The sequence below is a fragment of the Microcebus murinus genome, chromosome 18 (assembly GCF_040939455.1).
Source record: "Microcebus murinus isolate Inina chromosome 18, M.murinus_Inina_mat1.0, whole genome shotgun sequence".
Taxonomy (NCBI): Eukaryota; Metazoa; Chordata; class Mammalia; order Primates; family Cheirogaleidae; genus Microcebus; species Microcebus murinus.
Genome location: NC_134121.1, coordinates 17221831 through 17234167, shown reverse-complemented (window position 1 = coordinate 17234167; position 12337 = coordinate 17221831). Strand labels below are relative to the sequence as shown.

Genomic DNA, 12337 nt, shown 5'->3' with positions numbered 1-12337 from the left:
TCAACCCCTGCTCTAGATCAGCAATTCTCAAATTTTTTTCTGTGCATCAGAATCCCCTGGAGGGCTCCAGCCCCCTTTCCAGACTGTTGAATCAGTAGTTCCAGGGTGGAGCCAGAGAATTTGCATTTCTACGGAGCTGCTGAGGTGCTGGTCCCAGGCCCACTGTGAGAACCACAGCTCTAGGTGGTGAGCTCTGGAGAGCTTGTCTCGTGTTCTGTTTATCTCTGTGCAGCCCAACACCAAGCACGGAGTAAGGAACTGGGTGGGCACTTAAATGTCTATTGAATGAATAAGCAGATGTAGAGACAAGAGTCAAGAGATAAAGGATGGAAGTCCGGGCGCGGTGGCTCACGCCTATAATCCCAGCACTCTGAGAGGTCAGGTGAAAGGATGGCTTGAAGTCTGGAGTTCGGGACCGGCCTGAGCAAGAGCGAGAGCCCGTCTCTACCAAAAATGGAAAAAAATTAACTGGGCATGATAGTGCATGCCTGTAGTCCCAGCTATTTGGGAGGCTGAGGCAGATGGATCACTTGAGGCCAGGAGTTTGAGGTTGCTGTGAGCTGTGATGACACCACTGCACTCTAGCCAGGGCGACAGAGTGAGACTCTGTCTCAAAAATAAATAAATAAATAAATAAATAAATAAATAAATAAATAAATAAATAAATAAATAAATAAAAATTAAAAAAAAAATGGAAGTCTGGCTCCCATCCGAGTCAAGTCATCTGAGCCTCGCCTTCAGTCAGTGAAGATATTATCTGCCTTACAAGGCCGCCAAAAGGACCCAATAAAATCCTGGGGAATGGGCTTTGCAAACCACACATGTGTCCCCTGAGGCCCCATGGGATTGAGGGAGGAAGGGAGGGGCGAGGAGGAGGGTGGGGGTCCCACCGCCCACCCCACCCCCACCCCAGGCCTGCCGGGAAGCACCGCCCTGCCTGCCCACCCAGCCAGGCACTCACCTCCTGCATGAGGTTGCGGAGGAAGATGGCCTTCTGCCGCAGCGGGTCGTGCACCAGCCCATCCGAGAAGAAGATCATGCCCTGTGGGAAGTTGTGCTGGGACAGCCACGACACCACCCGCTGCTTCTGCATGTCCGGCCGCCCCGTGATGTAAAGGATCATGTAGCCCAGGTCCTGCCAGTGCCTGGCGAGACGGCATCGGAGGGTCCACCCCTGCCCCGCGCAGGCCACCCACTGCCCGGAGGCCTGCCCCGCCCACAGGAGCCCTCCTGAGAAGTCAGAGGGGCTGTTCTGAGAGGCGCCCGGGAAAACAAGGGGGTCCCCCAAATCCACACTCCAGGCTGCGTCCCGGGAGTCCTGGACTCCTCCTGTGAGGGGCTGCAGCCCACCACTGCCCACTCGCCCGAGGCTGCGGTTCCCTGTGCCCCCCACCGGCTGCCCCAGTGAGCCTCCCCTCGCCACTGCTCCAGGCCAGGGTCTCTCCCCCCACCCCCAGCCTTCTCTTTTTAACCACACCTCTCACCCTTAGCACAAGCCCCATCTCCCCTGGGGCCACCGCAAATGTCTCCTGGGTGCCTTCTTTCCCCCCACCTCCTGCCCCCACTCTAACCTGGGCCGTGCAACCTTGGGCAGGTTCCTTAACACCCCCCACCCTCCGCAGGGTTTCAGTTTCCCCATCTGCAAAATAAGGGCAATAATAGTATCTCCTAAGGATGAAAGGAATTAATCCCAAACATGCCTGGCATGCTGTGCTCCATACAGTGGCTTCATTGTTATCCTCCCTACTGTTTCCATGGCAACTTCCCCAAATCACAGTCCTAACCCCAGTACTCCTTTGTCTAAAGGCATTTCCAGGTCCCCAGTGCCCTGAGATAAAGTCTCCATGCAGCTGTCTGTACCTGTGGCTGTGACCCCTGCTCTGCCCCTGCCCGTGGGACCTCCCCAGCCACAGGAGCTGCCCCTGGACAAGCCCTGAGCTCTCTCCTGCTCCCCTGTACAGCCCTCGGGGCTCCGTCAGTCTGCTTAGATTCACATGCCCTGTCTTTCAAGGCCCCCTCCTCCAGGAAGTCTCCCCTGCTTCCCAACCAGAACTGCCCTGTTTCCTCTTCGTTCTCACAGCACAGTGGGACAGTCTCCCTCCACTAACCTCCCACAGAATCCTGGCTGCCAGGTGTCACATGAGCCCAGACCTCTGTGGGCGCCCCTGTGGCACTAGCCACCGGAACATAGGCTGGGGAGTTCTAAACCTGGATGGTGATCAGATTTGGGGAGGTTCTGTGAAAACACACAGGTGCAGGCATCACCTCCAGGGATTCTGGTCAGTTCTCAGGTTGATGTAAAGCAGTTTCCCATAGGAAGGAGGTGAGAACACTATGAATGCCCTGAGAGGAAGGACCACAGCACCCCCCACTTCCCTGCCTCAGGGGGCTGTCATGGGAACAGACCCCCGGGACCTGCAGCGGGGAGGCTGGCCCCTGAGATGGGCTCCAGCCTGTCCAGCCTGTCCCACAGAGCTGCTGGGCGCTCCGAGGGCAGCAGTCTCAGGAGCCCGGGGAGCAAGGCCAGTCTTGTCTCCTCAAAGCCATCGTGGTTACTGGGGTGAGGCAGGACAGTGCCCAGCCCCAACCCCAAGAACACCCAGTGCCTGGTGTCTGCCTCATTCTCAGGGTTCCCATCCCCTGGCGTCCTGGGTCACAGTTTCTCGTGCCCATGACCTGCCCACAGAGCTGGCCCACAGTTGGCCTCAGAAAAGGGTGGATGGGTGCACGGGCGGAGGGAGGGAGGCAGGGAGGGAAGGGAGGGAGGAAGAAAAGAAGGAAACGAGGAACAAAAGGGCTGAGATCCAGAAAGGGGGAGAGATATTCCCAAGGACCCTCAGGAAATTGCTATTGGCGGTAAAGCCAGGGCTGTTCAGCTCTGGGCCCCAGAGACCAGTAGAATTCCTAGAGGAAACCAGAAAAACAACGCGTCTTCGCCAGGGCTGCTGGCTCCTGTCCCCAGCAGAGACATACCCCTCACGGGAGGTAGCACTCACCGGACAACGTCCACTGCACCCGGCCGGACCTTGGGGTCGCTTCCCATGATAGACACGCTGGCCGCGAAGGACCCATCGATGCTGAACACGACGCACTCCATGCCGCGGGGCAGCACCGTGAGGTAGCTCATGGCACAGGTCTGGTCGCCCCTGCAAGGAACCTGCCTGTGGTCAGCCCGTAGATGCAGTTAGAGCCCAGCCTGGGGCCAGGGACAGAGAGCATCTGGGTGGCACCAGGAGACCGTCCCCATTTTCCTCTGTCCAGGAAGACAGAGGCGGGGCCCAAAGAAAGCCCCGAGCGCCCCATCTTCTGGACAGGCCTGGCTGGAAGAGCGGTGCAAATGGAGAAACCGCCATGAGCCTGTGCCCCTGGGCCTTACCTGACGACCATTTTCACTGGGTAGACGCCGACCCCCAAGCGCCGGGGCCGCGGCACGTTGTATGTGATTCGCCCACTACTGTTGGTGATCTCCGTGTCCAGGTGTACCCAGCGGCCGGAGGACGGCTCTGCCATCACCAGGATGTCCACCTGCAGGCAGGGAAGGGGGTCAGGGGACTCCTTGGAGGCTGCGGGGCTGCAGGCGTGGCGGAGGGGCTGGGCTGGGGAGCTCTGGGGCTGCAGCTCCTTTGTTTTTTGTTTTTTGAGACAGAGTCTCGCTTTGTTGCCCAGGCTAGAGTGAGTGCCGTGGCGTCAGCCTGGCTCACAGCAATCTCAGACTCCTGGGCTCAAGCAATCCTGCTGCCTCAGCCTCCCGAGTAGCTGGGACTACGGGCATGCGCTGCCATGCCCGGCTAATTTTTTCTAAATATATTAGTTGGCCAATTAATTTCTTTCTATTTATAGTAGAGACGGGGTCTTGCTCTTGCTCAAGCTGGTTTCAAACTCCTGACTTCGAGCAATCCGCCCACCTTGGCCTCCCAGAGTGCTAGGATTACAGGTGTGAGCCACCGTGCTCCCGGCCTGGGGCTGCAGTTCCTGCCTGACATTCCCCGGCCCCCTCCGCCCTCCCTCCCTCTCATGCGGGCCTCTCACCCCTCAGAGGCAGCGAGCTCCTCCTACACTCCATGCTCGAGCTCCTCCTACACTCCATGCTCATCCTCCGGACCTGCCGACCTGCGGGCAGGGCGTGGGGCTCCCTGCGCTGTGCTCCCGCTCCAGGCAGCCCGGCCCCCTGGAGCCCTCGCCCCACATGCCATGTGGTCTCACAAGGCACCTAGTGGACCAGCTGAGGAGGGCACGGGGGCCCCGGGTACCTTCTCTCCAGTCAGGGCCACCATGTCCAGAGGGCCGTACATGAACCGCCCCACCAGGACCTGGGGGCCGTCTTCGGCCGCAATCACATCGTTGGCCCGGTGATTAGCAGTGACGTTCTAGAAGGACAGGAGAAAGCCGGCTCAGCCTTTGCAAGGGAGACTTAAAGCGTTCTTAGCATTGGCTGGAGGGGCGTGGGCCTACTGAGTCACGTCTTCCTATGAACTTCTGCTAGGGTTCCAGAGATGTGTTCCCGTGGAACCCACGAGAAAAACAGACGAGAGCCCCTAACGGCATCTTCCGGGCGCACTGGGCTTCCTACAGATGTGCGGTCTCTGCCTCCGACTCTCCCGCACCGCCCGGGCCGGCGGCCGGCCTCCCCCTGTCCTCCTCCTCTGGATTCCCAGGCTGGGCCTGCCCGGTCACTTCTGGTTCTTTCCCCTACATCTCGGCTCGCATCCAACAGCCGCCACGTACCATCTGTCTTTTTGTGAGATGAAAAATTTCTAATTCCAAGAGGAGAGAGAGAACAGCACAGCAAAGCCTCGTGCACCGGCACCAGCTCCACCACTTGGCAACTAACTCCGGGCCGGGCCGGCTTCCTGCTTCCCTGCCCAGACCCCGCGCAGCCCCCGCCCCACCCGGATTATGCTGGAGCAACCGCAGCTATCTCAACATTCCCATTCTTCCTCACTTCTGGTTCCAGTTCATTCCGCAGCCCCAAGGCCCGCGCTGGCCCCAACCACACTCCTGTCCCCGCCTGGCCTTTGAGACCCGAGTCTCTCAATCTGCTGACCCTTCCTTTATTCCTATTGGCCACGTGTTCATCTCTCCCACGGTCACATGACCCCGCGCTGGGACTCTGCTGATAGCTCCCCAAAGGAGCTCGTCACTCAAAAGCAGTCCCTGCGCACGACTCCTCTTCCTTTATAGAGCACCGGTGTGTGAACAGCCCTCCAGGGCCCTTGAGAGCCCAAATCCTGAGCTCAAATCCTGAGTCCAAATCCTGAGTCCTTCTGAGCTTTGCCTGAGCAACCTCTTCAGTCTTGTCTCTTGCTCCCCGTCCACACCTTCTGGTCTTTTCCACTAGGCTCTGCAGCAGCCTCCAGGCCTTCACTCACACTGGTCCCCCTGGGGACCACCCCTGGCCCTCTGTCCCCACATTCCACCCCATCCACTATGACACACTCAATTTTATCCTCTCCAAGAAGCATTCCTTGGACACCCCGATGATGTGGTTTTGACCTCCTCTCAATTCCCACACATTTAAATTCCATCTAACAAACATCTGCAGATACTTCATGTGCACCAGTCTCTGAAAGGAACCAGCCATAGGCCCTACCCAGAGACCTCAGCCAAGCGGGGGACACAGGTTCCCTCACAGAAGCAGGGGAATAAGCACCCGAACAGATGCTCTTCGAGGTCACTAGTCTCCAGGGAAACGCAAATCAACACCGCGATGCAATACCCGGTCCCACCCACTAGGATGGCTGGAATCAAAGAGACACATAATAACAGGTGTTGTGGAAGACGTGGAGGAATCGGAACCCTCACATGCTGCTGGTAGGGACGGAAAACGGTGCAGCTGCCGTGGAAAACAGCCTGGCAGCTCCTCAAATGATTAATCACAGAGCTACCATTGGATCCAGCAATCCCACTTCTAGGTATATGCCCAGGAGAAACGAAAACATACGTCTACCCAAAAACATATATGCAAATGTTTATAGCAGCATTAGTCATAATAGCTAAAATGTGGAAACAGCCCACCAATGGATGAATGGGCAAAGTGCAGTATAGCCATACAGTGGAACATTACTCAGGAATGAAAGTCTGATCCCACTACTCTGAAATGTCCAGAATGGGCAAATCTGCAGACAGAAAGTAGATTACTAATCACTTAGAGCAGTGCAGGAAGGAGAGGGTGGATGACAGCTAAAGGGCATGCAGTTTCTTTTTCAAGATGATAAAAATGTTCTAAAATTGACCATGGTAATGTTTGCACACTTCTGAGAATATACTAAAATCCACTGAATTGTATACTTCTTTAAATGGATGAAATATATTGTGTGTGAATTATCTCTCAATACGTTTATGAAAAAAAAGTCAATTTGTGTAGCATTGATCACCCTCTACTCTTTAGGATTGCTCTTGGGGTCCTAGTCTGATCTTCTCACTGGATTGGAGGTGCCCACCATGGCAATGGCTGTGTCTGTACATCCCTATGCCCCTTTCTCTAGCAGAGGGATTGAGACAGAATAGGCACTGATGATGGTTTGCTGAGTGAATAAGTAAATGTATGCATCTCAAACTCCTATTCATCCTTCAATACCTTAAAGAGGAGCCTCTTCTTCAGGGAAGCCCCACATTTGGACCTGCCCCGACAAAACTTCTTTCCATCTTTGTGCTAATCTGTGCCTCCCTCTATCGTGGCTAATATCACACCAGGCCACACTCAATGGTAGTCAAACTAAGAACCCTGTGGCCGCAAGCAGAGCTCTCCGATTCAAGTCCGTGTCTACAGAAACCCAGCACGTAGCAGTTGCTCCAAAACTGGCATCTCCTCACCTTCCCCGGTGTCCTGGACCCCATCCCTGGGTCGCCGGTGAAGCCAGGCAATGGAGAACCAACTCACATACCCTCCTTGCTGCAGTGCCTGGGGCGAACCAAGCCCTCACTGCTGTGCGGACGCCCCCACCTCCCTGAGGCCACGGTCCCAGCCACGAGACCCCAGCATGCACATACCCGCAGCTTGACCTGGGTCCGCTTACGAAGCCACTTCTCACGGGGGTTCGCGGGGCTCAGTGCCGCAGGATCCAAGCTGGCGCTCTCCTTGACGCCCACGTTCTCGTAGCGCATCACCTGCCCGACGACAGCCCGGAGGCCTCCCGGTCAGGCCCTCGGGGCCCCTCTCCCTCCCTCCCAGCTGTCGGGGCCTGCCAGCTGGTGGCCAGCTGGGCTCCCACCCACCTCCCAGTCTGGGACCTCCAGGAAGCTCAGCACCCAGGACCTGTGTCCCTGCCTGCCCGTCCTGACAGTGGGGACCAGAGAACCCCCTCCCTAATAGCTCTGTTCCTGGGAGGAGCCTCTGTCCTCCAGGCCCGAATCTAGTGGCTACCTGCACCTGTGCACGTTCTCTGCCCTCCCTCTTGTTATGACAGGTGGCCCTTACCTAAGGCCACCTGGAGTCCTGATCCCAGCCCCCACCCTTCTCAAGGCTGTGTCCCCAACAAGGTTCCACTCTCCGTCCTGCATCGCCGATTAGCCTCCCTGTGCTCGCATTTTCCTTAGCATCCAAACGTGCTGGGACATTGCCCATCTTTTAAAAATACTCCCTCCAGGACCCTTGTGCCTCGCTTCCACCCGCTCCAGCCGGGCTCTGTCCCCATCACTCTACTGAGGCCATTCTTGCGGAGGCCCCTGTGACTTCCAGCCTGCCTGCGTCAGAGGTCCACTCCTGTCTTCCCTCCCTGGGTGCTCCTCCAACCTCACCAGATGTCCTCTTCTGTCTCCTTCTGTGGCTCCTCCTTGTGCCCCCCTCCCCCCCCCAAGCTGCAGGACTCCTCCCTGAACTTCTCTGTCCCTAGGAACAACCTTGGGGTGGCGCTCACCACCAGTTTTAAATGCCATCCCAGCTCTGATGACTCCCACATTTTTATCTCCAATCCTGATGTCTTCCCTAAGCTTCAGGCTCATCATCTATTCACCTTCCCCGACCTCCAATGCCTAATGGGCGCCTCTCATTGCACACGTCCAAACGCCCAGGCCTGCTCTTCCTAAGTCCCAGGAAATGGCACCACCATAGGTGCTCAAATTGGGCTCCCCACTTGCCCTCGCAGCCCAGACACCCACAGGCATCCCACCGAACCCCAGTGCCTCCACACCACCAACCTAGCCCAAGTCGTCACCTCCAAGTTGGGCTCCTACACTTGTCTCACCGGGGACCTCATGGTCCCTCTCCTGCCCCTAAGCAGCAGCTCCAGGGTGTCCTCCTAAAAATACCAGTCAACTGATATTTCCTCCTTGGGCTTCTCACTGAACCTAGTATAAAACCACACCCCGACCTTGGCCATGGAGGCTGTCTGTGAACCGACCCCCGCCCACCCCCGACCTCCTCCCCCACCAGGCTCTCCCTGGGGCACTGGCCTTTCTGCTGCACCTTCTGTTCTGCAGTCGGGGACATTGAGGCGCAGCGGGGAGTGGGGGGTTACTACTCTAGCCTCCAAATTGAAATGTCGGTGCATTCTCCTGTGTAGTTTCTATTTAATTTTCTAGAAGGTACCATGCCATCAGCCACACAGAAGCCAATGTTCTTTATGAAAGCCATTCTCTGACCATGTCCCACCCCCACCCCACCCCCACTTGTTGAAGTGCTCCGATGCCTTCCCAGAGCCCTTAGGGTAAAGACCAAATGCTCAGCATGGCCTGCGAGAAGCTCCCTCTCCAGACCGGGAAGGGTGGCACCCCAACAAGTGCCCGCAGGCTCCGGGGAGGCAGCAGCAGTACCTGTCTCAGGATGAAGGCCACCACGTCAGTGGACTCCCAGTAGCTGGCGTGGAAGAGGTGGGGCAGGGCCACTGTGGGGAAGGCTGTGAGGACATCCGGGCAGTACAGGGCGTAGTCGATCCGCTTGGCACCCCACCACCTGGCCGTGACTGCAGGTCGGACGGGGAGGTGAGGACGAGTGGCCTGTGGGGGGCCTTGACCCACAGGGCAGTGATGGATGGACTCCCAGCGCACAGGCCCAGAGGGGGATGTGCCACTTGGGCACGAGTTTGGGGCAGGAGCACTGGGCCCTGAATGAGCTCTGGGATGCGTGCTGCTCCTCCTCCCGCCCCACCAGCCCTGCTCTAAGCTGTGTGCTCCAGCCTGGTCCCCAAGAACCAGGGCCAGACTCCGAGACTGCAGTCTCGCCCCAGGGCAGAGCTCAGCAGTAATCGCAATCCCCAGTGGGCTCTGTCCAGAGAGAGAGGTCAAGGGTCTCCCCAAGGTCAGAGCTCGGTCTGGGGCCAGGGTGAGGATTCAGACTGAAGCCAGGTCTCCACCCGCAGACTGTCAGCTCCCTGAAGGCAGAAATGCCACCCACGACCCCCTTTACCCCTCCTCCCTACCAAGGGTCCCCCTCTGCAGCCCTGGCAGTGGGCCAGCAACCACCCAGAGGAAGGCCCTTCCCCCAGCATCCAGGCAGGGCCCCAAAAGGACCTCACTCACTGCGGGAGGCACCCATGGGTGCCACGCTGTCCGAGGACTCCGAGCTGTCGCTGTGGGAGCTGCCCTCACTCATCCTCCGTCCCGGGCGCTGGACCCTCGGAGCCTGAGGGGGCGAGGCAGGGGCGTCCAGGAGGGGTGGGCTGCCCCGGGAGCTGCCCTCCAGGAAGAGGGAGCTGTGGGCGTGCAGGGCATCGGCTGGAGGGGAGGGTGGGGGTCAGGCCGAGGAGCGAGTCTCCAACAGAGCTACCAGCTTGGCGCCAGCCCCATGCTGGGCAGGAGGCTGGGCGCCCGGAGGAGCCAGCCCCAGCCCTGCTCAGTCACCCGCCCAGTGAGCACCTGCACCCTCGCCAGAGCAGGCTTAGGGCAAACCTCCCCAGGTGGGGTATGGAGCCAAGACTCTGGTTTCACAGGCCTCCCCTTGGGGACACCCCAGTTCAGGCCTGGCTCACCCTACTTGACCCTGGAGGCCACAGGCCCTTCACCAACACACCTGCCCTGGCTGCTGCTGTTCCTCCACCTAGAAGATCTCCAGCCCCAGTCCCAGCTCTTCTCCACCTGTCCAAATGCACCTGGCTGTCCAGGCTCTGGGAAAAGGCCACCTCTTCCATGAAGCCCACCAGGATGGCATGCTCCCCACGCTGCCCCCAGAGTCAGGCTGGGCACTCAAGAACAGCGCTGAGCAAGGATCCGGGACATGCCATCAGCTCTGATGGCTCAAGTGTTACACTGGACCTGGCCACAGGAGCTTGGCCGGGAGCCTGTTAGGGGGCAGAGCCTGGGTCTCTGAGCCCCAAGATGATTTACACAGAGCAGTGCATGGCACAGGTGGGCCCCTCCAAACACAGAGGAGTCAGCTGTCTTCCTGTCCTCCAGAGACCCTGCCCCGACGAGTGACCCCATTTGCTGGCAGCTCAGAGAGGCTGGACCAGAGAGAGCAGCACCAGTGTGCCACCTGGCTGGGGCCCAGTCTCCAGCTCGGCACAGTAGCTCACACCCCTACAAACCTACCAAGGAGGAGGGACTGTCCGTCGCCCAGTGGGAACCTCTGGTAGCGGGGCACACTGACAGGGGGCACCAGGTGGAACTTGGGCTCCAGCAGCGGCTCAAGCCTCGAGGCAGAGGGGTCCGCACAGTGGAAAAAGCTGTAGACCTGGCTGCAAGCAGGACGCACCTGGAAACCTGCGTGAGCGAGGAAGATACATGGGGAAGCCCTTTTTCAGTGCTTGACCCTAGTCCTTGACCCTAGAAGGGTCCCCAGAGTGCAGCTTCGAGTAGCCTACTCCTCTGCTCAAGAACCTCCCATGGCTCCCTTCTACCAACAGGAGCAAAGCCATAAGTTCAGTTTGGCATTCAAGGCCTTGCCAACCCGCCCCGCCTGGGAGTGCACTATCGGCACCCAGCACTGCAGCCGTAGTGAGCACCTGCAATTCCTCAGGCTTGCTGCCTTCCCTTCTCTGCACCTGTGCCCAAACTGTCCCCTCGCCACTATTTCCACTGCTCAGATTCCTTTCAATTCCCCCAGCTTCTGCTCAGTCGCTACCTGATCTATGGAGCCGACCCAGGTTCTTTCATTCAGGACAGCTGCCCAGGGCCTGGGGCTCCCATAGCACCACCTTATAACGCAGGGCTCCCCAGCCTGGCGCTAGACCCAGCTCCGGGTTGGCCAGAGCCGGCCGAACACTTCTCTCACTGACCAGCAGGTGTCTCCACTGAGGCCGGCCTGTCCCTCTAGGTGAGGAGACCGGACCGCCCAGATCCAGGGAGCCCTAGGGTTGCTCAGCGACAGGGAGAGCAGCCACGGGGATGCTGCCTCCTCTCCCCCACTTCAGCCAGACTCTCCCTCTCTGTCTGCATATCGTAGGTAGTCAGTACACTTTGGTGGAAAGTATCCATCCATCAATACCCAAGGTGCCCTCCGGCCTCTGACAGTCTGTGTTCCCTGTCCTCAAAGTCACAACCTGTCCCCACCGGTGCAAATTGCCTCGCGTGCATATTTTAGAGGAACAGGAACAGGCACTGGAGGCTGCGGGTCCTGCGTGAGCAAAGGCACTGAGGTGGGCTTGAGTGTATTGGGTTGGGCATCAGATAGACCAATCTGGCTGCAGCCGGTCTGCCGGGGACAGGGGAAGGAAAGGCAGGATGCAAGAGGGTGGGTATGCATGGCATGACTACTGGACAATGGGGGCCACAAATTGGCCGGGGGCATGTGACAGGGACAGTGAAATCCATCAGAAGCTGTCTCACCTTTGCACCGTCTGGGGAAATGCCTCCCTCTCCCTCCTCTCATCTCTTTCCTCCCGCTCTGACTCTATGACCCTGTCTGCCCCCGTCCCCCACCCCCAGCTCCCCCCAGGTTGAGGCCCTGGCGTCTCGGGCCCCGGCACACGCCACACCCACCGTCCAGCCCAGGCAGCACCGTCCTGCGCATGGCCAGGACCAGGCCCAGGGGCGAGCCGAAGAGGAAGAAGTCAGACACGTCAAAGTCGAAGCGTCCCAGGCTGACCTCGGAGAGCTGCGGCGCCCCGGCCGCGGGGAGCTCGCCCTCGTCCTTCAGCACGCTGGAGTGGATGCTGAGACGGCAGGGAGACACGGGACAGGGCAGGTTAGTGAAGGGCCGAGGAGGTGGGAGTGTTCACGGAGCAGCAGTTCCTGAAGTCTGAGCGTGGCGTGCCCAGCCTTCTGGGACAGGGCTCAGGGCAGAGCCCACCTGCCAGACACCAACAACGTGAGTTGGCGACAGTCTCGGCATTGGCCACCCAGGGCGAGCCAACGTTTGGCTAGAGCAGGAGGCCGCAAACTTTTCCTGCAAAGGGCCAGGTGGTAAATATTTTAGACTTTGTATAAACCGCATTCTCTCCATTGCATCTACCTGACACTGTCA

General features: G+C 58.6%; 1 protein-coding gene across 1 annotated transcript in view; it reads right to left on the bottom strand.

Moving 5' to 3' along the window:
* Positions 1–12337, bottom strand: part of PITPNM3 (PITPNM family member 3) — a 90042-nt gene that overhangs the window by 7323 nt on the left and 70382 nt on the right. The window contains exons 10-18 of the mRNA XM_012779159.2: positions 11854–12026; positions 10465–10635; positions 9457–9651; positions 8752–8900; positions 6991–7107; positions 4251–4367; positions 3377–3525; positions 2997–3146; positions 962–1145 (exon numbers count right to left, since the gene is read on the bottom strand). Coding sequence (XP_012634613.1) covers positions 962–1145; positions 2997–3146; positions 3377–3525; positions 4251–4367; positions 6991–7107; positions 8752–8900; positions 9457–9651; positions 10465–10635; positions 11854–12026 — 1405 coding nt within the window. The remainder of the gene's footprint in view (positions 1–961; positions 1146–2996; positions 3147–3376; positions 3526–4250; positions 4368–6990; positions 7108–8751; positions 8901–9456; positions 9652–10464; positions 10636–11853; positions 12027–12337) is intronic.